This window comes from Mobula birostris, chromosome 14 (assembly GCF_030028105.1).
Source record: "Mobula birostris isolate sMobBir1 chromosome 14, sMobBir1.hap1, whole genome shotgun sequence".
NCBI classification, from domain to species: Eukaryota; Metazoa; Chordata; class Chondrichthyes; order Myliobatiformes; family Myliobatidae; genus Mobula; species Mobula birostris.
This window is the reverse complement of record NC_092383.1, coordinates 94,531,431-94,558,904: the sequence shown is the minus strand read 5'-3', so window position 1 is coordinate 94,558,904 and position 27,474 is coordinate 94,531,431. Positions and strand designations below refer to the sequence as shown.

The 27,474-nt window shown below is 45.4% G+C and overlaps 1 protein-coding gene across 1 annotated transcript; it reads left to right on the top strand.

Moving 5' to 3' along the window:
* LOC140209562 (calcium/calmodulin-dependent protein kinase type 1B-like) lies at positions 1 to 27,474 on the top strand. Its single transcript, XM_072277828.1, has 12 exons — positions 1 to 196; positions 4,458 to 4,580; positions 5,611 to 5,685; positions 7,270 to 7,408; positions 10,614 to 10,737; positions 11,757 to 11,832; positions 13,901 to 14,013; positions 14,547 to 14,625; positions 17,424 to 17,511; positions 19,894 to 20,300; positions 22,424 to 22,554; positions 27,300 to 27,474. Exons 1-11 carry the CDS (start codon positions 111 to 113, stop codon positions 22,512 to 22,514), a joined length of 1,401 nt encoding a protein of 466 aa, XP_072133929.1. The 5' UTR covers positions 1 to 110; the 3' UTR covers positions 22,515 to 22,554; positions 27,300 to 27,474.

Genomic DNA, 27,474 nt, shown 5'->3' with positions numbered 1-27,474 from the left:
TTGCGAGCTCGTTGTCCGGCCAGGCTGACCCCCCGGTGCCGCGTCCACGGGCACTGACCGATGGTCCAGGGCGGTGCGCTCCCCGGGGGTTCGGCTGTGGGAACCCCGCGATGGGTCGCAAGGAGGAGAGCGTGTGCTGGAAAAAGCAAACGAGCAACATCGCCGACATCTTCCAGTTAATGGAACTCCTGGGCTCGTGAGTGTGGTCACTGCGGAGGGGAGGGATAGAGGCGATTGGATGGGGAGAGAGGGATAATGGGGGAGGAAGTGGAGGGAATGGGAGTGAGGAGGAGGAAGGGAGGGTTGATGGAGCGGTGCGAGAGGGATGGGGAGGGATGAGGATAGGGATGGGGAGGGATGAGGCAGAAGGGAGGAGTGTGATCGGGTGGGACAAGCTGGGATGACTAAGGTGGGAGGAATGTGAGGAGGTAAGGCAAGAGTTCTATGACTTTGGCTGTAACCCCCCCCCCCATATCATAGCAGAAAGTGCTGGAACAGCAGGTCTGTCAGCATCTCTGGAGGGAGAAACAGTTGAAGTTTCCGGTTGAAGCTTATTGGTTGGAACTGCGATAGAGCAAACACAACAGAGACACCGGAAACTGCAGGTTCTGGAATCGATCTGCCGGGGAATCAGAGGGTTGAGCAGCGTCCGTGAGAGTCTGATGCAGGGTTTCAACCCAAAGTATCGACAATTCCTTCCCCCCTGACCCCCCAGGGTCAGCATGGAAACAGGCCCTGTGGCCCAGCTGGTCCATGCTGACCACAACATTAAACAGTTGGTAGTTTGGACTAAGATCGTTCATCAGACCACAGGACATAGGAACAAAGTTAGGCTATTCGGTCCATCAAGTATTCTCTGCCATTCGATCAGCCAATTTATTATCCCTCTCCTGCTTTCTCCCCGTAACCTTTGACACCCTTACTAATCAAGAACCTATCAACCTCCACTTTGACTTTGTATGTTAATTTATTTATGGAGATACAGTGTGGAAAATGCTCTTCTGGCCCTTCGAGCCATGCTGTCTGGCAAACTCCAGTTTAATCCTAGCCTAATCACAGGACAATTTACAAAAAGCAGTTAACCTACCAACCAGTACATTTTTGCACTGTGGGAGGAAACCGTAGCACCCGGAGGAAACCCACACAGTCATGGGGAGAAAATACAAACTCCTCGCAGGCAGTGGCGAGAATTGAACCCGGGTCACTGGTACTGTAAAGCATTGTGCTAACCACTGTGCCACTCATATTTGCCTCATATAAATAGCAAATGTAATTATAATAACTTATTAGAACAGTTGAATGAAGGATCAGATAGTTTGCGGTTGTTATTATTTAGATTCTCTTTGGTTTGACTTTGGTCAGACCCCACTTGGAGTATGGTGCTCAGTTCTGGTCACCTCACTACAGGAAGGATGTGGATACTATGGAGAGAGTGCAGAGGAGACTTACAAGGATGTTGCCTGGATTGGAGAGCGTGCCTTCTGAGAACGGGTTGCGTGAACTTGGCCTTTTCTCCTTAGATTGACGGAGGATGGAGGTGACCTGATAGAGGAGTATAAGATGATGAGAGGCATTGATTGTGTGGATAGTCAGAGGCTAACACGAGAGGGCATAATTTCAAGGTGCTTGGAAATAGGTACGGAGGGAATGTCAGGGGTAAGTTTTTCACACAGAGAGTGGTGGGTGCGTGGAATGCACTGACAGTGAAGGTGGTAGAGTTGGATATAATGTGTCTTTTAAGAGACTCTTAGGTACATGGAGCTTAGAAAAATAGAGGGCTATGCAGTAGGGTAATTCTAGGCAGTTACTAGAGTGGGTTACATGGTGGGCCGAAGGGCCTGTAATGTGTTGTGGATTTGTTTAATTCGTTCTGTGCTCGGTTTGTCTGCGTCTGTCTCTCACATGTGAGGCACGTGTTTCACCGTGTGAACCAGCAATGTTCACTGCTACACTGCTCTGACAGCTGTAAGCAATTCCTTTAGGTGAGCGATACCCAGTGCTGGCTGTGTGAAGTGAGATTAAAACTATCGAAAACGTGAGATCCCTTTCCTTTTTAATCTGATTAATTCCTTTCTCTGGGAGTTACGTTAATATTAGAGCATGTTAAAGTAAAATTGTTTTAGTGCACGGAGAGCGAGGATGTGAATTACTTGCGGACTAACCTGATAAATCTGTAGTAGTGACATCAGGTACTATTCGTGCCCCTGGCTACTTACCAATCACTCTGACACTGCAAAATTGGAATTAAATCAACAACACTGTCACTTAGAAATGGCAATAAGCTAATTTGAATTTTCCAGAATTCAGGCACAAATAATTTATTTTCGAGAAGGAGACCCAAGAGGCTGCAGATGCTGTAGGCAACTGCTTTATTTCCAAATTGCATTTGTCAAGAACAATTTGATTTCAGAGCAACACACAAAATGCCAGAGGAAGTCAGTGGCTCAGGCGGCATCGACGGAGAGGATTGGACAGTTGGCGTTTTGGGTCAAGACCCTTCATTCAGACGTTGCCAACCTCGGGTCAAGGGTCCTCTTGCTTAGTGGTGTTGGCCCACGGCATAAAAAAGATTGGGAACCCCTGACAGATGAACCGTCGATTGTTGATTTCTCTCCACAGATGTTGCCTGGAGTTTTCCACACCAGTTCAAGAGCTTGGTTGTTACAGGGTAGTAACTGTTCCTGAAGCTGGTGGTGTGGGACTAGAGGCTCCTGTACCTCCTGCCCGATGCAGCAGCGAGAAGAGAACATGGCCCGGATGGTGGGGGCCCTTGATGGTGGATGCTGCTGGCTATACAGAAACAAGAAACCCTCATGTTACCAGCAGAGCAACTGAAAAAAAGCCCAGAAAACACTGGAAGAGCTTATTAGATACGCAGGCTATGACCAAAGGAAAAATGGCTGGAGTTGCTTAACACTTTAGTGCAAGGGTTTTTATTAGGTGCATCAAAAATCAAACTTACAAAAATACTGAAAAAAAACTGCCAATATTTATAAAAAGATATCTACCAGAAATCACAATAATAGCTCTGGGCTATATTGTCCAGTGTGAATTCCTGGCAGCCCTGATCTCTCTCCCCTTCTGAGGGCGATCAGTTCCTTTTAACACACTAGGACCTACCATCTTTAATTACCGACAAAGTTAACTTAAGACTACACATGAGTTAGAATATGATGCACCCCACAATGTAGTTACAATCATATTACAAAATAAATAAGTACAGTATAAGTTCGGTGGTGAAGAAGGCGAATGCAATGTTGGCATTCATTTCTAGAGGAATAGAGTATAGGAGCAGTGATGTGATGTTGAGGCTCCATAAGGCGCTGGTGAGACCTCACTTGGAATACTGTGGGCAGTTTTGGTCTCCTTATTTAAGAAAGGATGTGCTGACGTTGGAGAAGGTTCAGAGAAGATTCACTAGAATGATTCTGGGAATCAGAGGGTTAATATATGAGGAATGTTTGTCCGCTCTTGGACTGTATTCCTTGGAGTTTAGAAGAATGAGGAGGGACCTCATAGAAACATTTCGAATGTTGAAAGGTATGGACAGAGTGGATGTGGCAAAGTTGTTTCCCATGATGGGGGAGTCTAGTACGAGAAGGCATGACTTAAGGATTGAAGGGTGCCCATTCAGAACAGAGATGCAAAGAAATTTTTTTAGCCAGAGGGTGGTGAATCTATGGAATTTGTTGCCATGGGCAGCAGTGGGGGCCAGGTCATTGGGTGTACTTAAGGCAGAGATTGATAAGTATCTGAGTAGCCAGGGCATCAAAGGTTATGGTGAGAAGGCGGGGGAGTGGGACTAAATGGGAGAATGGATCAGCTCATGATAAAATGGCGGAGCAGACTCGATGGGCCGAATGGCCGACTTCTGCTCCTTTGTCTTATGGTCTTATAGTGTACAACAACGTTACTAAAGAAATGGAATATTCTGCTGCGTATGTCAGGAAAAGCACCATAAAGCCAACCCAAGTGAATCAGCTTGGATTAGGGCCCATTATGAGAATATACCGGGGAAGACATTGAAGTGCGCACACTCAGCACCATGGTGGCAGAATGACAAGGCAGTGTTTGTGTGTGTGAACGCACGTGTGTAAGGAGCGTGTTTACCGAGTGCTCTCTGTCACAGAGCTCATCCATTCAAACAGCATCTGATGAAAGTGAACCCTGTTCTGAAGCATTGACTGGTTTCTCTTTCCACAGATGCTGCTTGACTGCCTGGGTTCTTCCAACACTTCCAGTTCCAGTATCTGCAGTTTTATTTATTTTGAATGTTTTTAAATACTCTGCCTCTTGGTCTGTGGGTTAAGGAAACTGGAGACCAGCAAGGCAGCTCACTGTTACTGAGTGGGCATGCAGAACGACTGGCAGCTCCACAGCTGTGCGTCATATGTTAAGGCCTCACTGTTGCCGATTACAAATGATGTGTGTAACAAAATTGTTCCTTTCCTTTGCAGAGGAGCCTTTTCAGAAGTGTATCTGGCTAAGGAGCGGGCAACGGACAAACTGGTGGCCCTGAAGTGTCTTCAGAAGAAGAAGGATGCTGTTGTGTTGGAAAATGAAATTACGGTTTTGAGAAAGTGAGTGAGGTAGAATGTGGAACTTTACAGCACAGGAGCAAGTCCTTCAGCCCACAATGTACTGCCTAACCAATTCAAATAGCTATCATATGGTCAGCTAAACTAATCCCTTCTGCCTACACAATGTCCATCCTTCCATTTTCCTCATATCCATGTGCCTTTCTAAACATCTCTTGAAAGTTCCTAATGTATCTGTCTCTGCCACCACCCCAGGCAGCACATTCCAGGCACCTGCTGCCACTGCTCTCCGTGTAAATAAAAAAACTTGCCCCTCACAACTTCTTTGAAATTACTGCTTCTCACCTTAAATGCTTGCTGTCTATCAGCCATTTCAACCCCGCCAGAAAGAGCAGGTTTGTAAATCTGACAGGAGCAAAGGTTGCTGGGAATGGCGAGATTGGAGTGCTGCGGGAGGGGTGTGGGACAGGGGGCAGAGAAGGAGTGTCGGGTGGGGGGGTGATGAGGGTGCAGACACACCCACCCCTGAGACACCAGGCAAGGTCATTTGATTCCAAACAATTGGCTTATTGGTCATTACAGAATGTCCCTCTGGTGCTTCCCGCTCCCTCCCCTCTCCCTTCCCCTTTTCCAAACCATGATTCCCCTCTCCCTGTCCCCTTCCCACTCTCAGTCCACAATAGAGACCCAGATCAGAATCAGGGTCATCATCACTCACAAACATCACGAAATGTATTTTTTTATGACAGCAGGACAGTGTAATACATAAAATTACTGTGCAACAGACTTGGGCACCCTACATATGTGCCTGAGCTCTTTGCACAATACTGTATATATTCTACAGTCCAGAAGAAGGGTCTCTGCCCAAAATGTCGACTGTTTATTCATTTCCATAGCTGCTGCCTGACCTGCTGAGTTTCTCCAGCATTTTGTGTGTATTGCACTGTGTGTGTGTGTGAGAGAGAGAGAGAATAAATAAATAAGTATATTTTTTAAATTAAATAGGTAGTGCAATAAGAGTGGAGCTGTAATGTTCATTGTCCGTGCATTCACTTCTGACTTTGGATTTCAGGATCAAACACGAAAACATCATCGCTCTGGAGGACATCTATGAGAGTCCCACCCACTACTACCTGGTCATGCAGCTGTGAGTGCTCCCTCTGGTCCACTAGTTTATAGAGCTCCTCACTTATGTTATGGCCGCAGCCTGGTGTGGAGATCACTGGATTGCATTTATATGCTGCCTGGCCACATCCTGACATGTTTTACAAGAGTCATGTGAGGAGGTGTTGGGAGAAATGACCAGAAACTGGAATGTTTGAAAGTGAGTCCATTGGTTGTGGGGACGGTTCAGTGATGAGGCGAGTGAGGTTACACCTTTGGTTCAAGAGCTCGATCACTGGGGGGGTAATAACTGTGCCTGGACCTGGTGATGTAGGTCCTGGGGTTCCTGTACCTTCTTTCTGATGGCAGCAGCGAGGAGGGAGGACGTCCTGGGTGGTGGGGCCCCCAACGTTGGATGCTGTTTTCCTACAACAGTGTTCATGTAGATGTTGGTATCTTTCCATTTTCCTCACAGTCATGTGCCCGTCTAACTGTCTCTTAAAAATCTCCAATGTATTGGGCTCTGCCAGCACCCCAGGCAGCACAATCCAGGCACTCACCCACTCACTGTGTAAAAAAAAAACTTGCCCCTCACATCTCCTTTGAAATTCCCCCCTCTCATATTAAATGCATGCCCTCTGGTATTAGACATTTCAACCTGGTAAAAAGATACTGTCTACTCTATCTCTGCCTCTCACAATCTTATACCTCTATCAGATCTCCCCTCAACCTCTGCCATTCCAGGGAAAACAACCCAAGTTTGTCCTTCTATGAAGAGGAATAAACAGTCAGGACTGGAAAGAAAGGGGGATGAAGCCAGAAAATGGGGAACACTTCTCCTTTCTGCTGTGCCTCTAAGGTTTCTGCTGAAGTTATATTGGGAAATTAGAAGAATCCATGCAGAAAATTACACCAGAAACTATTTTATTGACACAGTTCTCAGGCAGAAGAACTCCTGTTACTGGAGCTGTGCACTTTGGCGGATGGTGGGGTGGAGATATGTCTCTGTCAAAGGAGATGTAAGACGTTCTTTTCTTCTGCTAGCCTGTAGGTCACCCTTGGACAAGATGTAGCACCTGCTTAGCCCCTGATCACAGTGACGTGAAGCCATGGGATCAGGTGGTGGATGTTCGTTTGAGCAGCTGGTGCAGATCACAAGTCCTGGTTATGTGACCACTGACGCCAGGCAGACAATCTCTGAAGAGTATTGAAAATGGCTGGGGTCACCCATCTTGTAAAGACACTGCCCAGAAGAAGACAATGGCAAACCACTTCTGTAGAAAAATTTGCCAAGAACAATGATGGTCATGAGATCATGATTGCCCATGTCATATGACACAGCTCCTAATGATAACATTTTGATTCATTTTGTGGGGTGGGGTGGCCCTGATACAAATGATGTGAATTCCAGGTATTTTATTCCCTACACATTGTGGTAATTGGTTTGTTAGTGTCACATGTGCCATAATGCCAGTGATTTCTGCAGCAATGCTGGATAAAAGTATGACCTGTGTTCTGTGTCGCGTCTGCCTCAGTACAACGTCTGTGTACTTTTCCACGTGGACACGCTCGTTGGCCGAAGGAACTCCATTCTAGATGAAACATGCTGGTTCACCTTTCTTCCCAGGGTGTCTGGAGGAGAACTTTTTGACAGGATTCTGGATCGCGGAGTTTACACGGAGAAAGATGCCAGCTCTCTGATACGACAGGTTCTCGAGGCAGTACGGTATCTCCATGAGAACGGAGTGGTACATCGAGACTTAAAGGTATGAAATCATTTCATTGTCAAGATATTTGAACCACTAATCATAAATAAACAAGGTTAAAGTTCACAGGATGAATTTTGTACACTTATATTATCACATGGGTGATGATCTTTACCAAAGAAAGTGTAAGGTGCTCCTTCCCTCTGCAACTTCATTTATTTAGAGATACAGCACAGTCACCAGCTCTTACGACCCAGTGAGTTTGCATTGCCCAATTTCACTCATGTGACTAATTAACTTACTGACTAGGTTGTGGGAGGAAACCAGAGCACCTGGAGGAAACCCACACAGTCACGGAGAGAACATACAAACTCCGTAGAGGCAGCGGTGGGAATTGAACCCGGGCTACTGGTGCTGTAAAGTGATGCACTAACTGCGACGCTACCGTGCCACCCAATCTGCGGAATGGATTAAAAACACCCCACTCAGTCTGTCTTGTCCATGCCTCACCAAGTTGCCTAACCTTGCTATTCCCATTTTCCTTGATGCCTCGCTAAAAAGAGAAATGACAAGGTGAACAAATCATTAAAATATTCCAGATTATGTCTCCAATTCTGTTCTTCACAAGTCCATCCCCATGACATCTGAAGACACAGAACATCCTGGTTCCCTTGATCTCCTTCACTTTCTCTGCGATCTCTTGGAACTGCAGAGTTAGGCCGAACCGTTATTACAGTGTTCTGGATGCAATTTTGCTGAGCTTCTCTGGGTTAACGCAGGATGGGTAGTTCCTCAGACTGGTTACTTAGAACCAGAGGTCACAGTCTTAAAAAGAAAGGGCCTGGTATTCAGGACAAAGTTGAGAGAAAGAATTTCTTCACAAACAGGAATGAATCTTTGGAATCTTCCACCCAGCAAAAAGTTCAGTCAGAGTTCAAAGTAAAATTTATTATCAAGATACATCTATGTCACCACATAGCACCCTGGGATTCATTTTCCTGTGGACATACTCAACAAACCTATAGAAAAGTAACTATAACAGGATCAGTGAAAGATCAACCGGAGTGCAGAAGACAACAAACTGTGCAAATGCAAATATAAACAAATAGCAATAAATAACAAGAACATGAGATGAAGAGTCCTTGAAAGTGAGTCCATTGGTTGTGGGAACATTTCAATGTCGGGGTATTTCACTGACCTATAACCGTATAAAAATTACAGCTTGGAAACAGGCCATCTCAGCCCTTCTAGTCCGTGCCGACCTCTTACTCTCACCTAGTCCCACCGACCTGCACTCAGCCCTTAATCCTCCATTCCTTTCCTGTCCATATACCTATCCAATTTAACTTTAAATGACAACATCAAACCTGCCTCAACCACTTCTGCTGGAAGCTGGTTCCACACAGCTACCACTCTCTGAGTAAAGAAGTTCCCCCTCATGTTACCCCTAAACTTTTGCCCTTTAACTCTCAACTCATGTCCTCTTGTTTGAATCTCTCCCACTCTCAATGGAAAAAACCTATCCACGTCAACTCTATCTATTCCCCTCATAATTTTAAATACCTCTATCAAGTCCCCCCTCAACCTTCTATGCTCCAAAGAATAAAGACTCAACTTGTTCAACCTTTCTCTGTAACTTAGGAGATGAAACCCAGGTAACATCTTAGTAAACCTCTTCTGTACTCTCTCAATTTTATTGACATCTTCCCTATAATTCGGTGACCAGAACTGTACACAATACTCCAAATTTGGCCTTACCAATGCCTTGTACAATTTCAACATTACATCCCAACTCCTATACTCAATGCTCTGATTAATAAAGGCCAGCAAACCAAAAGCTTTCTTCACCACCCTATCCACATGAGATTTCAGGGAACTATGCACCATTATTCCTAGATCCCTCTGTTCTACAGACGTACAATAGTATGTAGGACAGAATATCACAGTACAGGCCCTTTGGCCAGAATGTACATAAACCTACTCCATGAGTAATCTATCCCTTCCCTGCTATGCAATCCATAATCTTTCATTTTTCTTTCATCCATGTGCCTATCTAAGAGTTTCTTAAATGTCTGTAATGTATCTGCGTCTAACACCACCCCCTGCCAGCACGTTCCACACACCCAACACTTCCTGTGTATGTAAAAAAAAAACTTTCCTCTGACACCCCCCTATACTTTCCTCCACTTACCTTATATTGATGTCCTCTGGTATGGGCGCTGCTGTCCACTGTAAATAGATAGGGGCTGATAGATTTGTGCTATTAAACGCTTAGTGCAGGGAGTGATGCTGAGGTTAAAGGTCAGGTGGGCTGGGACAAGTACTGGGGCAGACCGGCCTTCTCCAGCTTTACAACTACTGAAGCAGAAGGGCTGAAAATCACAATCAGGACTTTCCAGGGGAACGTTAAATCAATATCAGTGTTGTATCATGAGAGTTTCCTCCTCTTCTGCCTCAATGGGGGCAGAATCAGGTTGGAGGAGCAACACCTCATTTTCTGTCTGGACAGCTTCCAACCTGATCACGTGATCATTAATTTCTTTAATTTCTGGTTATTTCTCTCCCTCCTCCCTGTCTCTCTTTTTCCATTCCCCATTCTGGTTCCCTTCTCACCCCTTCTCTTCTCCTCACCTGTCCATCACCTCCCTCAGGTGCCCCTCCTCCTTCCCTTTCTCCCATGGCCCACTCTCCTCTCCTGTCAGATTCCTTCTTCAGCCCTTTATCTTTTCCACCTATCACCTCCCTGCTTCTTACTTCATTCCCCCACTCCCCCACCCATCCACATCTCCCCCTCACCTGATTCTCACCTATCACCTGCCAGCTTGTACTCCCCTATTTGAGTAATTATATATGATGCTTAAGCATTCCTGTTTATTTAAATAATTCATTACAAGTTATATGTACAAATACGTGATTTTCATATGTCATCACGCTACCATGTGTTATGTGCGCGCTTCACTTAAAGTAAGCACGAAGTTAGACTGCATTCCCAGACTTGCGTGTCTTCTTTTGAATTTGTTTAATGTTTTGAAGTTACAAAACATAACAGTATTAATATTACACGCACAAAATACTGGAGGTACTCAGCAGGCCAGGCAGCATCTATGGGAAAGAGTAAACAGTCGACGTTTTGAGCCGAGACACTCCATTCGGATGCTGCCTGGCCTGCTGAGTTCCTCGAGTATTTTGTGTGTGTTGCTTTGGATTTCCTGCATCTGCAGCTTTTCTCGTCTTGGCTGTTTTAATGTTGCCTTTCTACTTTCAGCCTGAAAACCTGTTATACTACAACTCTGATGAAAACTCCAAAATCATGATCAGCGACTTTGGCCTGTCCAAGATGCAGGACATGGGGGTGATGTCCACAGCATGTGGCACTCCTGGCTACGTGGGTAGGTCTCTGTGGTTACGCACTGAATCATGAATTAATTCTCATTAACATCCACTAAGGCGCACGTGAACGGCGATGATGCATTAGGAAGGAAGAGTACCACTGACATTTAACCTTCTGTTACTAACCTTGTCTCGAGCATTGAGTTATCTTTAGAGTGGAAGCACTCACCTTTTCTCATCGCTTCGTTGAGTGCTCTACCAAGCCGTGATGCATCCACGTAGGATTCTACCTGCGATACATCAACAAATATTGGTGATGGTCAAAGCAGCCATGCCAACTGAGGAAGTGGAGGTGTTAATTAGTTTTCTTGGCTGTTGCGTCAACCTGGGTGGACCAAGGCAGGCTGTTGGAGATTGGTGGGAAAAACAAAAAAAAAACATCCAGTGAGCGGCAGGAGTGCCTTGTTAATGAGAGAGGTCGGAGGAGAATGGTCAGACTGGTTCAAGATGACAGGAAATAAGCAGTAACTCAGATAATCACACGTTACAACAGCGGTGTGCAGAAGAGCACCTCTGAACACACAACATGTTGAATATTGAAGTGTTCAACACAGCAGCAGAAGACCACAAACATACACTCAATGGCCACTTTATTGGGTACAGGAGGTATGTGATAGACTGGCCACTGAGTGTGTATGGCAAATGAAGTTGCTCCCAGATGACAATAACCAATCTGTCTCATAGAGTCATAGAGAAGTACAGCACAGAAACAGGCCCTTCGGCCCATCTAGTCCATGCCGAAAGCATTTAAATTGCCTACCCCCATGACTGGCACCATAGCCCTCCATATCACTACTATCCATGTACCTACCCAAACTTCACTTAAACATTGAAATCGAGCTTACTTGTGCTGGCAGTTCATTCCACACTTTCACGACCCTCTGAGTGAAGAAGTTTCCCCTCGTGTTCCCCTTAAACTTCCCACCTTTCACCCTTAATCCTGTCTCTCTGACTTGTCTCTGTGTGAATGGCCACGACGATTGTTTTCTAAGCAACTAACCCTTTCTTCTCTCCCAAGCTCCTGAGGTTCTCCATCAGAAACCCTATGATAAAGCAGTGGATTGCTGGTCTATTGGAGTCATCGCGTACATCCTGTGAGTACAACACAGAGCTTGGACCATTATGTTAGAAGATATTGATGTACCACCGAACTGTGATTCACTTTACCAGCTACGCAAACAGCCAGTTAGAACACAGGAGTCACAAACAAACTATGTGTAAAACAGAGTCAATAAATCACATAACTATCAACAATATGGAAACTAAACTTCTTCTAATAAAGATATCTTTTTTAAGCTCAATTGGATAGAGATAGCAGGTTGCATTCCTGATAAATTAATTTCTAGAGTACGAGAATAAAAAAAGTAAGGATGCAATTCTGAGGCTTTATTAGGCACTGGTCAGAGCACATTTGAAGTATTGTGATCCATTTTGGCCCTATGACCTAAGAAAGGCTATGCTGGCATTGGGGAGAGTCAAGAGGAGGTTCATGAAAATGCTCAAAGGAATGAAAGGGACTATTGTATGGGTCTGTACGCACTGGAGTTTAGAAGAACAAGGGATGGCCTAATTTGGAGTATTGGTGAGGCCCAATTTAGATTAGATTATGAGGACGCGCAGTCCTCTTTTATTGTCATTTAGTAATGCATGCATTAAGAAATGATACAATATTCCTCCAGTGTGATATCACAGAAACACAGGACAGACCAAGACTGAAAAACTAACAAAAACCACATAATTATAACATATAGTTACAACAGTTCAACAATACCATAATTTGATGAAGAACAGGCTATGGCAAAGTAAAAAAGTTCAAAGTCTCTCGAAAGTCCCACATCTCACGCAGATGGGAGAAGGAAGAAAACTCTCCCTGCCATGCCCGACCATAGTCCGACTCTGAGTCGTCCGAAAACTTTGAGCTCTGATCAGCCCACCGACACCAAGTACCGAGCACCATCTCTGCCGAACATTTCGACCTCAGTCTCGGTTGCCAGCAGCAGGCAAAGCCAGGGATTTTGGGGCCTTCCCTCCAGAGATTCTCGATCGCACAGTAGCAGCAGCAAACTGGCATTTCAGAAACTTCTCCAGATGTTCCTCTGCTTCTCAGGTCTGTCTCCATCAATTTGGAGTATTGTGTGCAGTTTTTCTCACCCACCTACAGGAAAGATGTAAATATGGTTGAAAAAGCGCAGAGAAAATTTGCAAGGATGTTGCTGGGTCTGGAGGACGTGAATTATAAGGAAAGATTGAATAGGTTAGGACTGTATTGCTTGGAATGTAGAAGGTAGAGAGAAGATGTGATAGGGGTATACAGATCTATGAGGGGTAGAGAGAGGGTAAATGCAACTAGGTTTTTTTCACAGAAGTTGGGTGGGACTACAACCAGAGGTCATGGCTTAAGGGTGAAAGGTGAAATGTTTGAGGGGAAATTTCTTCACTCGGAGGGCAGACAGTTATGAGAGTGTGGAATGAGCTGCCAACATAAGTGGTGCATGTAAGCTCAATTTCAATGTTTAGGAGAAGTTTGGATAGGTACATAGATGGTAGGGGTATGGAGGGCTATGGTCTCGGTGCTGGTTGATGGGAGTAGGCTGTTTAAATGATTCAGCATGAACTAGATGGGTTGAAGGGTCTGTTTCTGTGCTGTACTTTTTCTACGACTCCATGATCTCATTAATATCTATCAAATATTGAAAGGCCTAGACAGAGTGGATGTGGAGAGGATGTTTCTAATAGTTGGGAGAGGGAAGAAAGGGGAGGTCTAGGACCAGAGGGCACAGCATCAGGATATAAGGATGTCTCTTTAGAACAGAGATGAGGAGCTTATTTAGCCAGAGGATGGTGAATCTGTGGAATTCATAGCTACAAATGGCTGTGGAGGCCAAGTCAATGGGTATAGTTAAAGTGGAGGTTAATAGGTTCTTGATTAGTCAGGGCGTCAAAGGTTATGGGGAGAAGGCAGGAGAGTGGGGTTAAGAGGGATAGTAAATCAGCCATGATGGAATGGTGGAGCAGACCTGATAGGTTGAATAGCTTAATTATTCTGCTCCTATGTCTAAGTGGAGAGTTGGCAGCCTGACACAATGTGCAGAACCTGAGGTGTATCTGTCATTGGTCACACCCCAGAGAACCTGTAATAATACTCGTGTTTTATTCCCGCAGGCTGTGTGGTTACCCTCCTTTCTACGAGGACACCGACTCAAAGCTCTTTGCTAGGATTTCGAAGGCTGACTATGAATTTGACTCTCCGTTTTGGGACAATATCTCAGAGCAGGGTAATGCGCTCGAGCGTTGATCAAATCTCTGCGCTTGCAAAACTTCTGTTACACCAACGTTCAGAGTCAAGCTCACAAATTAATAACAGAGCAACACACAAAACACTGGAGGAGCTCAGCAGTTCAAACAGCATCTATGGAAAGGAATAGATAGCCGACATTTTAGGCTGAGACCCTTATTCTGATGATGGGTTTTGGCTCAAAACTTTGACTGTTTATTCCTCTCCATAGATGCTGCCTGACCTGCTGAGTTCCTCCAGCATTTTTTGTGTGTTACTTTGTGTTTAAAATTAACAACAGTATGTTTTTGTTTGAACTGCCATTTCACGATTCAAATCTTTATTTAAGTAATTCCAGAACAGCTTGCTCTTTACATTCATGGGAGCTCTGAATTCCACCCCGCCTGCTCTCAGGAGCAGTTTACCAGGGGCTTTCAGCTGGTGAAGGATTTTCCCAAATTAGCCTCAAAGGTGAATGTGAAATCTGCGTGAAAATGCTTCAGTTTAAACTTGCTCTGTTTTTTCCTCAAACAGCAAAAAGTTTTATCCGTCACCTGCTGGAGAAAGACCCGAAGAAACGGTTCACTTGTGAGCAAGCTCTACGCCACCCCTGGTGAGTACATCGGTCAGACCAGGGCTCTTTCAGTGTCAGCGGTCACTAACATTCAGAAAGAAAAGTCAAAAACCAAACTGCAGGGTGAGCTCTTCAGGTGTTAGCTGGTCTCTGGTGAGATCCACCATCAGTCATAGTCATACTTTATTGATCCTGAGGGAAATTGGTTTTCGCTACAGTTGCACCATAAATAATTAAATAGTAATAAAACCATAAATAGTTAAATAGTAATATGTAAATTATGCCAGGAAATAAGTCCAGGACCAGCCTATTGGCTCAGGGTGTCTGACCCTCCAAGGGAGGAATTGTAAAGTTTGATGGCCACAGGCAGGAATGACTTCCTATGACGCTCAATGCTGCATCTCGGTGGAATGAGTCTCTGGCTGAATGTACTCCTGTGCCCAACCAGTACGTTATGTAGTGGATGGGAGACAGGTTGTTCTTTCACTCCGGATTCCAGCATCTGCAGTCCCTTTGTCTCTGGAAGCAATTAGAAATTTGTTGGGGAAGACCAAATAATTGAACTCAAAATTCAGGATTCAAGTTTATTTGTTACGTGCACTTCAAAATATACAAGGTGTAGGAACTGTGTATTCTGTGTTACGTGTTTATTATGCTAAATAGTCACTGTGAAAGGAGGGCACTGAGGAGTGAGATGGGACAGAGGGATCAGGGAATACAGGTCCATAATTCATTGAAATGGTGTCACAGGTAGGGAGGGCCGTAAAGAAAGCTTTTGGCACATTGGCCTTCATAAGTCAAAGTATTGACTACAAGAGATGGGATGTCAGGTTGAAGTTGTGTAAGACTTTGGTGAGGCCTAATTTGAAGTGTTGTGTGCAGTTTTGGTCACCTACCTAGAGGAAAGATGTAAATAAGGTTTGAAAGAGTACAGAGAAAATTTACAAGGATGTTGCTGGGTCTGCAGGATCTGAGTTATAAGGAAAGATTAAATAGGTTAGGACATTATTCCTTAGAAGATTGAGAGGACATTTGATGGAGGTATACAAAATTATGAGAGGTGTAAATAGGATAAAAGCAAGCAGGCTTTTTCCACAAAGATTGGATGGGACTACAACTAGAGGTCACAGGTTAAGGGTGAAAGGTAAAATGTTTAAGGGGAACATGAGGGGAAACTTCTTCACTCGGGGGGGGAATGAGCTGCCAGCACAAGTGATTTCAACGTTTAAGCGAAGCATGATAGGTACACGGATGGGAGGGGTATGGAGGGCTTTGGTCCCAGTGCAGGTCGATGGGAGAAGGCAGTTGAACTGATTTTGGCATGGACTAGATGGGCCAAAAGGCCTGTTCCTGTGCTGTATTTTTTGATGACTCTATGACATGTCCCACTGCTTCCCTAAGCACCTCCGTGTAAATGTAATCCTACTGATCTACAATTCATAAAGTGATATGGAGCTGGGGTCAGAGGGCGGTGTAAGTGTGGATGACAGGGAGGATTGGGGCTTCTGTTTGCTTGTTGTGTTCTGTGTTGTTCTGCTGAGTATCGTTGGCGCCGGAATATGAGGCAACCCTTGCGGTCTGCCCCCAGCATGTCCTTGGGTGGGTATATTGGTTGTTAACGCAGAAGACGCATCACAACGTGTAGCGGCAGAAACAAATCCGAAGATCAAACGAAACAACTGCCGCTGCCTGCGACCGCCGCGGGGTTGTTATACCCGCGTGACATGCCCATAACTCCTTGCTTCCATATTCTAGTTGTATCAAAACGAATGCTAACTATGCATTTGCTTTTCTCGCCACCAACTCAACCTGCAAATTGACCTGTAGGGAACCCTACACAAGGCTTTCCAAGTTTCCTTGCAGCTTGGATTTTTGAATTCCCCCCCCACCATTTAGAAAATAGTCTATGGTTTTATTTCAATACTGTTGACTTTTATTTTAAAAAACAGTCTAATCATCTCCAGTTTTCACATAGTTATCTAGAGTAGAGATGGGAAAGATTTATAATGGACATCACCCATCCATTGACAGTCACCCCCATTTTATTCTCCCACACTCCCACAGAACCTACCCCTCGCCTTACACATTAGGGGACAACTTACAACAGTCAACTACGTCATTGGGACATAGGAGGACACGGGAGCACTCAGAGAACACTCACGTGGTCACAGGGAGAATGTGCAAACTCCACGTACCCAGACAGTGCCGGAGGCTGGGATTGAACCCTGGTCTCTGGGGCTGCGAGGCAGTGTCGCTACCCACTGCTCCACAGTGCCACCTTCTCATGATGCATCTCAGATAGGGTGCTTTCTATGGTGCATCGATTAAAAATGGGCAAGGCCAATGGAGGCATGCCAAATTTCTTTAACCTCCTGAAGAAGTAGAGCTGTTGGTGGGCTTTCATGACTGTGGTGTCTACTGCTTGGCCCGGGACGGGTAACTGGTGATGTTCACACATAGGAACTGGAAGCTCTCAACCGTCTCAAGTTCAATCCCATTGATGTAGACAGCAGCACACGCACCACTCTTCCTCCACTCCTTCCTGAAGTCAATGCCCAGCTCTTTTGTTTTATTGACAATGATTAAAGGGCCATGACACCATGTCGCTACGTTCTCTGTCCCAATACCAGGTGCTGGAGCGTGTGTCAACACTTGCGGGCTGATCCCAACACATCTTTAGATGCCATGGTTGTTAATGCAAATGAGACATTTTGCTATATATTTTAACATATGTGTGATAAATACTTCTGAATCTGAATCCGTAGTTGCTAGCACTTCTTGGAAGCCTTTACTAACCTGCTGCTCTGTGGGCTTCCCTTTGACCTCTGTCTGCGCAGGATTTCAGAGTACCGTGCCCCACTGCGCAACATCTTCCGCTCCGTCAGTTTGCAGCTCACCAAGAACTTTGCCAGGAGGACGTGGAAGGTGAGTCTTTCAGAACTGGTGTTGGTCCTGCCCCTTCTGTGGGCTGGCTGACGCTGGCAGTGTCCGGGGCTTCGTGTGACTGGTAAATGAATCCAGAGCAACACGCACAACATGCTGGAGGAGCTCAGCAGGCCAGGCAGCGTCTGTGGAGAGGAATTAACAGTCAGCGTTTCAGGCCAAGAACACTCCTCAGGACTGGGAAGGAAGGGGGAAGAAGCCAGAATAAGAAGGTGGGAGAAAGGAGTTCAAACTGGCAGCTGACAGGTGAGACCAGGAGGTAGGTGGGTGAGGAAGGGGGGGGGAATGAAGTGAGAAGTTGGGAGGTGATAGATGAAAAAGGCAAAGGGCTGAAGAAGAAGGAATCTGATCGGAGAGGAGAGTAGATCATGGGAGAAAAGAAAGGAGGAGGGACACCAGAGGGAGGTGAGGGGCAGATGAGGAGAAGGGAAGGGGGAAGAGGGGAACCAGAATGGAGAATGCAGAAAGAGAAAAGGAGGATGAGGAAGAAAATGCTGTAAGTTATATTACCAGAAGAGAATGGGAAGGAAATCAGAATGGGGAAAAATTAGAAGGTAGTTGGATTAGAGGGTGGTTGAGGAAGTATGCCTGTTTTCCCAGAGTTTTGAGTCAGGAACCTCTGCCAGAAGGTGTGGTGGAGACAGACATGTTCTGCATTGATGGGAGGTACTTGAGTGTGGGTCGTCTTCTCCTTGAGCCCTTAGCTCCTGGTGGAACATAGTCCCTCGATGGTACATTGTGGGTGCGGGAAGCCGGAATCTGCCGTGGGATTGGGTGTGGGGGCCATAGAGGTGTGACTGGGAGTGCCCGGGGTCACTCGCCCATCAACAGGTCTTCAGGGGAAGGGCGAGCTGCAACACCCTGTCAGCCCAGGGGAGGAGAGAGCTGTGGTCATCCCCAGGGCTTGAGCCAGCCCCCGTTCAATGGAGAATCTCACTGAAATCTGCCACTCACTGACAAACCTGGATAGAATAGACATGGAGAGGATGTTTCCATGAGTGGGGGTCGTATGGAACAGAGATGAGGAGGAATTTCTTCAGCCAGAGGGTGGTGAATCTGTGGAATTCATTGTCACAGACGTCTGTGGAGGCCAAGTCATTGGATATATTCAGAGCAGAGTTTGATAGGTTCCCGATGGCAAGTTGATTAAGGGTTACAGGGAGAAGGCAGGAGAATGGGGTTAAAAAAATTAAATATTAAAGATGAGCTTTATCTGTCATATGTACGTCAAAACATACGGTGAAATGTGTTGAAATGTGTTATCCTCTGTCTGAGGGCAGCCTGCAAGTGTCGTCACACTTCCAGTGCCAACATAGCGTGCTCACAGCTTAGTACCCTAACCCGTACGACTTCGGCATGTGGGAGGAAACTGGAGCACCCGGAGGAAATCTGCATTGTCACAGGGAAAGCAGAAAAACTCTTTGGACACAGTAATGGGAATGGATCCCTGATTGGTGATAGGAGCTGCTGTAGTGAGTGACGTTGACTGCTACACTCCAGTGTCGCCATTATTCACTCAGCCATGACTGAATGGTGGGGCAGGCTAGATGCTGCTAATTCTGCTCGTTTATCTGAGGGTCTAACGAACATTCCCACCCCCTTGCCACAGATATTCTACCAATATACCCTGGACTGGACACATCCTTGACTCCATCCTTTCTGTGACCCTCAGTCCCACTGTGTGACCCAGAGGGTGACTGACCTTGTCCCATCCCTCTCCCGGCTCCAAACTTGCACTCTCCCCCACGTGACTTGGTGTGACCTTTCTCAGAGACTGGAGTTGGAAAAGAAATTGGAATTGGTTTATTATTGTCATATGTACTGAGGTAGAGTGTATAACTTGTATCTACTGTTCATGCAAATTAAATCAGTACATCATCTCTCTGTGTCCCTCTCGCTCCCACTCTCTCTGTCGCTCTCCCACTCTCTGTGTCTCTCTCCTCCTCTGCAACTCTCTCTCCCTCTCTCCACATCTCCATCTATCTGTCTCTATCTCTCTATCTTTATCTCTCCCTCTCTCTTTCTGTTTTGCCTCTCCCTGTCTCTGTCTATCGCTGTCTGTCTATCACTATCTGTCTGTTTCTCTCTCTCTCTCTCCCTCCCCTTCCCTGTCTTTCTCTCCTTCTGCTCCCTTTCCCTCTCTCTCTGTCCCCTCCCCATCTCTCTCTTTTCCCTCCCCATTTCTCTCTCTCCCTCTCTCCCCACCACTCTTTCTTTCTCTTTCTCTCTCCCTCCCTGTCCCTCCCCATCTCTCTCTCTTTCCTCTCCGATTTCTCACTCTCTCTTTCCCCCCATCTGTCTCTCTCTCTCTTTCCCCACCACTCTTTCTTTCTCTTTCTCTCTCCCTCCCTCTCTCTCATACAGCGGGTAATCAATGCTACCCTAATAGTTCAGCACATTCAGAAACTGCATTCAGCTTCAGATCAGAGGGTGGCCAATTCCAACTGCAATCGAGGAGACTCCAAGCTGGCTTCTGCAGACACCTCCAAGGAGTTGCAACAGACAAGAGTCAGACAACATTCTGCTCCGTGCCTTCTGACCAACAGCCAGGAGGACAGCGGGAACTTGACTGCAGACCTTGTTCCAAAAGCGCCCCTTCATCGGGGAGTGAGTGGGGAGGCATGGATCGCAGGTCGGGAGCCAGATGTCTCACCCGAGGAGGACACACCCATCAGCTGTGTAGCACGTGAGGACCTGCTGACGGGAGCGCTGGAGGACGGAGACCGCGCAACCGGATCTCCTGGGCCAACTGAAGCCGGTGCTCGAGACATGTACGTAGCTGGCGCATCAAGGAATTTGGAGAGGCTCCTTTGAGGTCAATTTCTCTCATTATTGTAGAAGTGTGTGAAATCACCTGGTCCTGGCCTGAGACACAAGCTCCAACTTGTGTGCTGGCAGTTTGGTGGGTTTGTTTCTCCCGAGGAGGTTTCTGCACCCTGGTGTCACCTTCCCCCACACCCCAGAGAGGTAGCTACGTAGTATCGCTTCTCATTGAAAGAGAACAGACAAAACTCACAAGGGTGTTTCCAGGACTTGACCTGTTATAGGGAAATGTTGAACAAATTAGGACTTCATTCCCTGGAGCGCAGAAGAATGACAGGAGATTTGATCGAGGTATACCAAATTATGAGGGCTACAGATAGGGTAAATGCAAGCAGGCTTTTTCCACTGAGGTTGGGTGGGACTACAACTAGAGGTCATGGGTTAAGGGTGAAAGGTGAAAAGTTTAAGGGGAAATGAGGGAAAATTTCACTCAGAGGGTGGTGAGAGTGTGGAACGAGCTGCCAGCACAAGCCGTGGATGTGATTTAAGGGAAGAATATTTAAGAGAAGAATATTTAAGAGAAGTTTGGATAGGTGCATGGATGGGAGGGGTGTGGAGGGTGCAGGTCAGTGGGACCAGGCTGTTTTTATAATTCATCACGGACTAGATGGGCCAAAGGGCCTGTTTCTGTGCTGTACTTCGCTATGACTCTATAACTTTATTTTCTGGCATGGGATTTGAGGAAATAAAGCGAAGCATGGACTGTTCATTAATTATTCAAATGTTTTCAAAATATTAGTTATATTTGAGCAAGGTGGGATATTAAATTAAATTTGGTTGGATTGTGAGTCCAGAGGTGTATGAAAGCGGCAAGGGGATTGGGTCATCTTGGTCAGTATGGTCCAGTTGGGCCGAAGGGCCTGTTTCTGTGCAATGTGACTCTGTGAGTGAATGAGCAATGAAGAAGATAGAACATAGAAGATAATGTGGAAAAAGGTTGATGCTTTCCACTTTGTACAAGAAATAGGAAAGCAGAATTTATTTTTAATGGTGTAAGATTGGGATTGATTGATCATTGTAAATTGTAAACCAGGTGCTCTGGTTTCCTCCTACATTCCAAAGATGTTCCAGATAGTAGGTTAATTGGTCATGGCAAATTAGAGTCATAGAAAAGTACAGAACAGAAACAGGCCCTTTATCTCACCTAGTCCATGCCAAACCACTTAAGCTGCACCAGAACCATAGCCCTCCATATCCCTACCATCCATGTACCTGTCAAAAATTCTCCTAAATGTTAAATCGAGCTCATATGCACCACATGCGCTGGCAGCTTGTTCCACACTCTCATGACCCTCTGAGTGAAGAAGTTTCCCCTCATGTTCCCCTTAAACTTCTCACCTTTCACCCTTAACCCATGACCTCTTAGCTGCAGTCCCGCCCAACCTCAGTGGAAAAAACCTGCTTGCATTTACCCCTACCTATACCCCTCATAGTGTTATATACCTTGTAAAGTAGCTCTCAGTTTTTTTGTGATAAATCCTGATCCGTTTCAATCACCAACACCAACCCCAACCCACCACTGTCTGTGGGGGGACATACAGGTCGTCATGAAAATTTCATTTGAGCTTCCCCCCCCTCACCTTAAAGCTATTCCCTCTGGTATTTGACATTTCTACCCTGGGGAAGAGACTTTTTACTAATTTATATAATTATGAGAGGTACAGAGTAGAGAGTCAAAGACTTTTTCCCAAGTTGGGAATCAGAGCCTCTACCTCTGACGCTCCAGAGAAAAACACCCCAAGTTTATCCGCCGGTTCCTTATAACTAACATAAATTAGTGTAAATTAGTGTATTGAAATGTTCAAAGTTCAAAGTAAATTTATTACCGAAGTATGTATGTGTGTGTTTGTTTATGTATATATCACCATATGCAACCCTGAGATTGATGATTTTCTTGTGGGCATACTCAATAAATCCATAATAGAATAATAACCATAATAATAATAATAATTAATAACAGAATCAATGAAAGACTGCACCACCTTGGAGTTCAGCCAGTATGCAAAAGGCACAAACTATGGAGTATCTGAAGTGTTTTCGAGAATCACTTACAGCTTCACCTTTCAAACAGGTCAGCTCCCTGCCAAGGTATGAAGCTGAAGGGATGGAACAGCATCGAACGTGTTGAGGTCAGGCAGACGGGAGTGTGCTTACTGATGTAACTTGGACACGGTGGCTTCACGGACCAGTGAGTGATCGAAGGTGAGACGCGGTGCGTGAGGGAGGGCAAACACAACTGTCTCATTCCTGAAGCCAGCAGAATGAGTGGGTAAGGATGGTTCAACTGACCTCCCTGAAGGCCGGTTCAGCTTGGACACCAGGACTGCAACGTTCCTCAGTGAAGTTTTGGCTCTCTTCAACTTCCCTGAGGTTGGTGTTGGAGGACTCTGGCCCACCTGTAATCAGATATTATATTCTATATTTTACTCTATATATGATACTTTCCCTGTTGAATCCAATGATGATAGTTTGAAACCTGTGTGAGGAGGTTTCTGAAGTGGGAAAGACTTAGTCAGAGAAAAGTACAGCACAGAAACAGGCCCTTCAGCTCATCTAGTCCATGCCAAGCTATTTAAACAGCCTACTCCCATTGACCTGCACTGTGACCATAGCCTCCGTACCCCTCCCATCCATGTACCTATCCAAACATCTCTTACAAGTTGAAACATTGACTTGCTTGATGTGAAATCTCTTTTGCGGCAGCAGTATGGTGCAAAGGCATAAAAAATTACTATAAATGGCAAAAATAAATAATTAGTTCATTTATAAAGGAATAAGGAGGTTGTGTTCATGGGTTCACGGACATTTCAGAAAATTAATGGCAGAGAGGAAGAAGCTGTTTCTAAATTATTGAGCGTGTGTCTTCAGGCTCCTGTACCTCTTTCCCAATGGTAGGAATGAGAAGAGGTCATGTCCTGGTTGGTGAGGGTCCTTAGTGATGGGAACTGCCTCTTGAAGATGTCCTCAGTGATAGACCCCTTGACTATATTGATGTCAACAGTAGGGAGTCTGTTTTTAATTCCTGGTTCAAACGGGTTTATGTGAAGGAAATTGTGTGGAACAATCTATTTACTGTACCACACTGAGCCAGTTTCTCAATGTATGCTGAGATTGCAGTCCACCATTCTGTCTTTCAATAGTTGAGTTTCACCTCATTAAGGGGAAAAGTTATTTTAACACTGGTGATATGATCTGTTTACTGTTCCTTGCTGTGGTTATTCCCAAAAACGGTGCTGAGAATCGATGGCCTGGGTTTTGTAACTGAAATGTCGGTGAAACCATCATCGTCATTACGTCGTGAAACCAGCAGGGACTTCATAGTTTCTGCACTCGTGTCTTTGATTGTGAAAGCTGCTCTCTGTGATCTGGTACCCCTGCACAATTGGAGAAATGAAAGATGACTGACGCTGTAATCTGGAGCATCAAATCCTGATGCAGGGTCTCATCCTGAACCGTTGAGCTTCTTCCCCCACAGATGCTGCTCGACCTGCTGAGTTTCTCCAGAGTTCCTGCACACTTCTGCAGTCTCCATTCAGTTAGGTGATGAAATCGGCACATGGCTACAAACTGCAAACTACATACACTCAGAGTATCTCTCACAAACACAAGAAAATCTGCAGATGCTGGAATTCCATAGCAACACACACACAAAATGCTGGGGGAACTCAGCAGGCCAGCTAGCATATGTGGAAAAGAGTAAACAGTTGTCATTTCAGGCCAAGACCCTTTGTCAGGACTGGACAAGAAGGGGAGAAGTCAGAATAAGAAGTTCTGGGGAGGGGAGGAAAAATAGAAGGTGGTAGGTGAAACTGGAGAAGGGTAAAGAGTTGGGATTTGATCGGTCAAAGAAACAAAGGGCTGGAGGAGGGGGAATCTGACAGGAGAGGACAGAAGACTATGGAAGAAAGGGAACACCAGAGAGAGGTGATGAGCAGGTAAGGAGATAAGATGAGAGAGGGAAACAGGAATGGGGAATAATGAAGGAGAGGGAGCAGTTACTGGAAGTTTGAGAAATCGATATTCATGCCATCAGGTTGGAGGCTACCCAGACGGAATATAAGGTGTTGCTCCTCCAACCTGACTGTGGTCTCATCCTTGCAATAGAGGAGGCCGTGGACTGACAGAATATCTGTCAGTTGATTACATGAGATGCTTGTGAGTCTTCAGCATATTAAACCATAATCCCTGCTTAATACTACCTGTATGTAAAAGAGATCATGTTGTATTTGTGAGGTACAATTCCCTGTGTAAACATTTCAACCTCTGATGGATAATATTTATTCCTAGATATTTCAACTTTCACCCCAACTTTGACCTTTATTCAGAAGGCATATATTTGTATTTTTCTTTATTGTTTGTTTCCTGAGGAAGCCCATTAACATAATAATTGGCTTAATTAATGAGACGACAACACGATGCCAGAAAGGGGAAGGGTGAACAACAAGGAGAACAGAGACACGGGGACGACATCATAAAACATCGAAGCAGAACTGGAGCATTTACTGGCTGATTCATTTTTCCCTTTCTCCTGCCTTCTCCCTGTAATCATTGTCACCCTTACTAATCAAGAACCTATCAATCTCCATTTGAAGTATTTATTTATTTAATGAGATACAGCAAAATTTATTGAGGCCCTTAAGGCTACACTGCCCAGCAATCCCCTGATTTAACCCTTAGCCAAATCACGGTACAATTTACAATGACCAATTAACCTACCAACTGGCCTGTCTGGACAGGGGAGGAAACCAGGGCACCCGGAGGAAACCCACACGGTCATGGGGAGAACGTACAAACCCCTTATAGGCAGTGATGGGAATTGAACCAGGGTCGCCTGTACTGTAAAACGTTGTGCTACTGACTGTGTTACTGTGCCTCCCAGTGACGTGGCTTCCACAACAATCTGTGGCAGTGGATTCCGCAGGTTTACCACCTTCTAGGTAAAGAAGTTGCACTTCAGCTCGGCACTAAAGGGTCGTTCGTGTATTCTAAGGCTGTGTGCTCTGGTGCTAAATTTCACCATTATTAGAAACATCCCCTCCACATCCACTGTATTTAGTACTTTCATAACAGCAGGAGGAACAGAGACACAGGGGATAACATAACACCAGGGGTAACAGAGACACAGTGGGGAACACATTGGTTTATTATTTGGAATCTGATTTTCTCTGTCCAGATCTGTATTTATCATCTGTTCTTACCTACATGCCCTCCAGAAGGGGGTGACTTTCCTGGACAATGCTCTTGTTAGTCAGTTACTAAGGGACACACATCACAGTTGCTGGTGAACGCAGCAGGCCAGGCAGCATCTCTAGGAAGAGGTACAGTCGACGTTTCAGGCCGAGACCCTTCGTCAGGACTTCGTCAGTAACTAAGGGGTTGCTTTGGCACTCTCTGCCAGTTCGGACACAATGCAACATCACAAGGTGGCTCTGAATTCAGCTGATCTTATTTAAAGGCATAGCCTTTCTGTTGGGTAAGGTGGTAAATTGAGCACTTTGTCAAGAGTGTCCTGTCTGGCTGCATCATTGTGTGGTATGGAAACTTTAAGGCATCGTGCAAGACCCTACAGAGGGTAGTAAAATCTGCAGAGAGGATTACCGGGGTCTCCCTCCTCCCTATTTGTAACATTTACTAGGTGTTGTGTATGAAGGGCACGAAGATAAGGATCCATACCACATTGTAGATGATCCCTACCACCCACCCCACAATCTCTTTGACCCACTACCACCAGGAAGGAGGTACAGGAGCATCAGGACTAGAACTGCCAGACTGGGAACAGCTTCTTCCCTCAGACTGTGAGACTAATGAATACCTTGACACCACCGAGATCTCGCCACTAGGACAGTGAGCTGTTTACTGTTTACCTGTGCTGTGCACCACATGCATTTTGAATGATTATTTCTGGTAATACTTTGTTTTATGTGCTGTGTGTGATGTACATTTAGTGGTGCACTGTGGTCTACAGGATCATTGGCTTATTTGGTTGTATATAGTGTATATACAATGAGTTTACAATGAACCTGAACTTGAAGGGCCCCGGCTCCGTGAACTGGAAACATTTCTCCTTAATGCTAAGTCATCCACTTGCAACCTCTCACTCAATGTCAACGAGACGGAGGAACTGATTATAGATTTCAGGAGGGGGAACCAGAGGTCCATGAACCAGTAATCATCGGAGGGTCAGGGGTGGAGAGGGTCAGTATCTTTAAATTCCTGGAGGTCAGTATCCCAGAGGACCTGTCCTGGCCCCATTATGTAAATATAATTGCAAAGAAAGCACAACAGTGCTCCTACTTCCTCAGAAGTCTGCGGAGATTCGACATGTCATCAGAAACCTTGGCAAACCTCTATAGATGTGTGGTGGAAAGTGTGCTGGCCAGCTGCATTACAGCCCGGTATGGAAACACCAATGTCTTTGATGGAAAGTCCTACAAAAGGTAGTGAATTCGGCCTAGTACATCACAGGTAAAGCCCTCCCAACCATTGAGCACATCTACATGAAACATTGCTGTAGAAAAGCAGCATCCGTCATCAAAGATCCTCACCACCCAGGCCATGCTGTCTTCTCACTGCTGCCATCATGTAGAAGGTACAGGTGCCTCGGGACTCGCACCTCCAGGTTCAGGAATAGTTACCACCTCTAAACCATCAGGTTCTTGAACAAAAGGGGATAATTACACGCAGTTAAGGACTCAGTTATATTGTTTTTTCATGCTTGTTATTTATTGCTATTTATTTATATCTCCATTTGCACAGTCTCTCTGCAGTTAATAGTTCCTGATGTTTACAGTTACTGTTCTATAGATTTGTTAAGTATTCCCGCAGAGAAAGAATCTCAGGGTTGTATGTGGTGACATGTATGTACTCTGATAATAAACTTTACTTTGAACTTTTGTGTGAGCACACTGATGCTTTATTCATTAAGCAAAGATTATTCCCTATTTCAGGCTGAATGGACAGATGCTCGATAACATCTGGTTGACATGGAGAACTGACCAGAACTGAGGGACGAGAAATTTAACAACGCCATGGGGTCTTCATTGTTACTGATCCTCCTGGTCTGAGTGAGAGACCTGCACCGTGGAAGTAAGGATTGGATTGGAGAGGATAGACAGCAGACAA